This window comes from Ascaphus truei, chromosome 4 (genome assembly GCF_040206685.1).
Source record: "Ascaphus truei isolate aAscTru1 chromosome 4, aAscTru1.hap1, whole genome shotgun sequence".
NCBI lineage: Eukaryota > Metazoa > Chordata > Amphibia > Anura > Ascaphidae > Ascaphus > Ascaphus truei.
In genome coordinates, this window is record NC_134486.1 from 281,967,171 (window position 1) to 281,971,877 (window position 4,707).

Sequence of the window (4,707 nt, forward strand, 5' to 3'; positions counted from 1 at the left end):
GGGGGTCCGAGTTAACCTTAAACCGTACCGAATCCCAGAGGCCAAAAGAAAGGCTATAAGTTTAGAGGTTAAAAAAAATGCTAAAACTAGGTGTAATTGAGGAATCCCAAAGTGGGTGGAACAGCCCTATAGTCTTAGTCCCAAAGCCAGATGGTACAACAAGGTTTTGTAATGACTACCGGAAACTAAACGCGGTGTCAAAATTTGATACTTATCCTATGCCCAGGGTAGATGAACTTGTAGAGAGACTGGGCAAAGCCCGATATCTCACAACCCTAGACCTAACAAAAGGGTACTGGCAGGTTCCCCTCACAGAAAGGGCAAAAGAAAAGACAGCCTTCTCAACCCCAGACGGCCTCTTTCAGTATAAGGTGTTGCCTTTTGGCTTACATGGAGCTCCCGCCACATTCCAAAGAATGATGGATAAAATTTTAAAACCACATGCTCGGTATGCTGCCGCCTACCTGGATGATGTGGTAATCCATAGTGAAGATTGGCAATCCCACCTTCCAAAGGTCCAAGCTGTGCTTGACGCAGTCCGGTCTGCTGGACTAACTGCTAACCCCGCTAAATGCACTATTGGTCTGGAGGAGGCCAAGTATCTGGGATATTCTATTGGCAGAGGTTTACTCAAACCCCAAACACTCAAAGTGGAGGCGATACAAAATTGGCCAAGGCCAGTTACAAAAAAACAAGTAAGGACCTTTTTGGGGTTAATTGGGTACTATAGAAGGTTTATTCCCAATTTTGCAACTAAGGCAACCCCACTAACTGACCTCACAAAAGCAAGAGGACCGCTAATGGTAAAGTGGTCCCCCGAAACCGAACAGGCCTTTAGAAGCCTGAAAGAAGCTCTCTGTGCCCAACCAGTGTTGGTCACACCTGACTTCTCCAAAGAGTTCGTAGTCCAAACCGACGCATCTGAGGTAGGGCTGGGGGCGGTACTCTCCCAGGAGTCTCAAGGTGAGGAGCACCCCATCCTTTATTTAAGTAGGAAACTAAATCCCCAGGAGAAAAATTACTCCATAGTAGAGAAAGAGTGTCTCGCAATAAAGTGGGCTGTAGAGACGCTCAAATACTACCTGTTGGGGAGAAAATTCCGGTTGGTCACAGATCATGCACCCCTTACCTGGATGTGTCAAAACAGGGAAAAGAATGCTAGAGTGACCAGGTGGTTCCTAAGCCTACAACCCTTTAAATTTTCTGTGGAACACAGGTCAGGGCACAAACATGGCAATGCTGACGGGTTGTCAAGGATGCACTCCCTAATATCCATGGTCGCTCATCCCTCGAGGTCTGAGCTGGGGGGGAGGATATGTGACAGAAACCAGGGGATGGTAATAAATTCCGTATATAGGGCTCCCAGGATACTAGACAGTTTCTATCCTGTTTGGCCTGGGAGTGCAGCCTTATAATACATACACTCCATCCCACAGTTTGGCAAGCGCTGGAACTGAGGGATGAGAGATCCAGACCAGAGTTTGTCTGCTGCCTGATTTCTGTCACCTGTCATGCTAATTAGGAATCAGGTATGAAAGACTGATTTCCTGTTTGCTCTGGTCTCCCCACAAGAGCCAGGAGGCTGGAAGGCTGCTGAACTACAGAGGGGAGAAGCCTCTTCCCCAAACAGGTTCAATCTTTCTGTTCATTTGTGTAAGACTGCAAAAGTACCGTGTTTTGATGTTGGAAGTGGAAAAGCCACTTCCAACCCTGAGTCAGGGATATCTAAGTTAAGTTATCGCTCAGGTGAGCAGCTTTTGTTTTGATCTGTTTTCTGTTGTATGCACTGTGGCAGTCTCAGTGCCTGGGACTGAATAAACCAGGCATAGCCTGTTTAAAGGAACAGTACGTGACGCCTCATCATTTAACCTACCCTAAAAGACCGTGTTCTAAACAGTCCCGGACAAACGACGGAGCCCCGGAGTAAGCCGTTTGTCACAATATATATATATATATATATATATATATATATATATATATATATATATATATATATATATATATATATATATATATATATATATATATATACACACATATATACATATATATATACACACATATATATACACATATATACATATATATATACACATATATACATATATATATATACACATATACACATATATACATATATATATACACATATATACATATATATATACACATATATACATATATATACACATATATACATATATATATACACATATACATATATATATATACACACTCTCACACTCACACTCACACTCACTCAGTGTGTGTGTGTGTGTGTGTGTATATATATTATTATACATTCTGAGATGTTATAGAAACGAACACACAACTGATTAAAGGACAAAATTACAATGGCCAAGCAAGGCAAAGGTAAGTAATAATTTACACATAATCCTGCTGTACACGTACAAGAAAGATGTTTGCACTTACTTAGGTGTTTTAATAATTGCATGTGACTAATATGCATATGCAATTCTTACATCAATTAACACACCCAAATGCAATGTTTTGCTGCAAAGTCAATGGCAGCTTCTCTAAACTTAGCAACTGGCTCCTGGTGGACCATTACTGAACAGACGATTACAACATAAATATTTATAACACAATTAATTATGAGTGTTAACATTTCCAAAACTTCACGTGTACAAGAACATAGTTGAAAGTTTGGAAACAACACAGTCTTCAGCATACATACAATAGTAATTAGATAATCTGAAGTCAACAAAACAAGGCCAAAGACATATTTTCTGAATTATAACATTTATTTTTTTTGTTCCTTTTGCGAGCGAGTAACAGGCCTGCTTGTTGTCTCTTGAATTTTCCTTTTTCTTTTGCCACCAACTTTAGGCACAACAGAGCCACTTTGAGTGGCCTCTGGCACTTCACGGGCAGGGCTTGTGGCCAGTGACTGTTCACCTACGGGGCTTGTGGCCAGTGACTCACCTACAGGGCTTGTGGCCAGTGACTCACCTACAGGGCTTTTGGGCAGTGATTCACCTACAGGGCTTTTGGGCAGCGATTCACCTACAGGGCTTTTGGGCAGCGATTCACCTACAGGGCTTTTGGGCAGCGACTCACCTACAGGGCTTTTGGGCAGCGACTCACCTACAGGGCTTTTGGGTAGTGACTGTTCACGGACAGGGCTTGTGCCCAGTGACACATGTGAGCAAGTTGGTAGACACTGCACAAGTGATGGTTGGTCTGTTTCATGTGTGTCTTGTTTTGTTTTTGTCGCCTCCTTTGTAGGTGTCTGCTGCTGAATTTGTACAGATGGCAGCGGTAGGATGTCATCAGGAACCTGCACAGCAATGTCTGCTACTTGACCGGTAACATTTGGGCCTGGTGAATGAATATCAGATGAATGTGGTGAAAACTGACCTGCATGAACAGATCCTGGCTGGGAGGTGTTGAATTGTGGTACATTAGTCATTCTCCAGTAATTAGCTTGTGTTTGCTGAACAACTAATGCTTCGAATGAGGTGTTGATTTTTTGCAACTGTTTAGGCACTTCAATGAAGACTCTGTGGAGATGTGCCAATTGTGATACTGTTTCTTCCTGCAGTCCAATCATCCTTTCCAGCACTGTCATCATGTCTGAATGGCGACGATTTTCTGCGTCCACTATTTTTCCCTCTGAAGCTACAATTGCATCGTATGTGGAAGTTGATGGACGATTTGGCGGTACAACAGTTTCTATTGGCACCTCTTCATGGTCACATGATTGTATTTCAGTCTCTTCTGTGGCGTCATCCTCATCATACTCATCATCCTCATCACCATGATGTTCTAAAAAGAAATGTACACATTATTAAATGGCATGTTAATGTATGCTGTGTTACTATGTAATTGTACTGTGTCCTAAGTAACACCTAACATGTTAGCATACGTTTTATAACCTCATTAAAAACTACCTTGACTTACGAATAATGTTTGGACTCAGTATGAAATATGAATGAATGAAAAGTTGCTCTAAACTCAGAAGTCCTACATGATAATTAACATAACTAACACAATACATGTTGCCTTACACTTAATTTCCACTGACACTATGTAATCCTATTTAAAGAAGATGTGCAAAACAAATAATGCACATGACAACATAACATATAGAAGAGCACATATTATATGGCCAGCAAATGATACACTCACCTTCTAGTAGTGTTGAGCTGGCTGACCCAGGTGAAGACACTTGTTCCATCTCAGGTGACACATGTCCTCCAGGGGCAACTATATATAACAATAACATAAGTTTTACATTTACATGTGTAAATATTGAACAAACACTTATTGTATGTTCTGTATTTATGATTAACTAACAACATCAGTTCCTTAACCGAAAATGTGTGTGAAAGTGAACATAAATAGTTGTAATAACACTGTACATGCCTGTGTACTTAGAATTTTTGAGTTCCCTAACATACAACATACTATGTTTCTGCAGTAATGCGTGAGGATAAATAGATTAAATGAGTACATAAAAATCATATGTTGTGTAGTGATATCAGTATCATAATGTACATAACTATCATGAGATGACCATTCACAATGGTTATCATGAAGGTGGTCATATTGCAAAAAGTGTTGTTTTTGGTAGAGGATATGTGTGGTACATTAATCGAAGATGTGGCACACCTGAATGTGGCTGTGACTCAACAAGACAACACATGCAGTGTGTGATAATGTGTCTTTCATAGTAGTTCAACT

General features: G+C 40.8%; 1 protein-coding gene across 1 annotated transcript; it reads right to left on the minus strand.

Annotated features, from left to right (window-relative positions):
* Positions 1 to 2,756: 2,756 nt before the first annotated feature.
* On the minus strand, positions 2,757 to 4,253 carry LOC142492082 (uncharacterized). The gene is made up of 2 exons (XM_075594797.1): positions 4,153 to 4,253; positions 2,757 to 3,789 (listed from the first exon to the last, which is right to left on the minus strand). The coding sequence occupies exons 1-2, from the start codon at positions 4,247 to 4,249 to the stop codon at positions 2,765 to 2,767; spliced, it is 1,122 nt and encodes a 373-aa protein (XP_075450912.1). The 5' UTR covers positions 4,250 to 4,253; the 3' UTR covers positions 2,757 to 2,764.
* Between the last annotated feature and the right edge of the window lie 454 nt (positions 4,254 to 4,707).

Coding starts and splice junctions, on each gene's coding strand:
- LOC142492082 (XM_075594797.1), bottom strand. CDS start 4,249: ATGTTATTGTTATATATAGTTGCCCCTGGAGGACATGTGTCACCTGAG. Junction 3,790..4,152: donor CAGCTCAACACTACTAGAAG/GTGAGTGTATCA, acceptor ATTTCTTTTTAG/AACATCATGGTGATGAGGAT.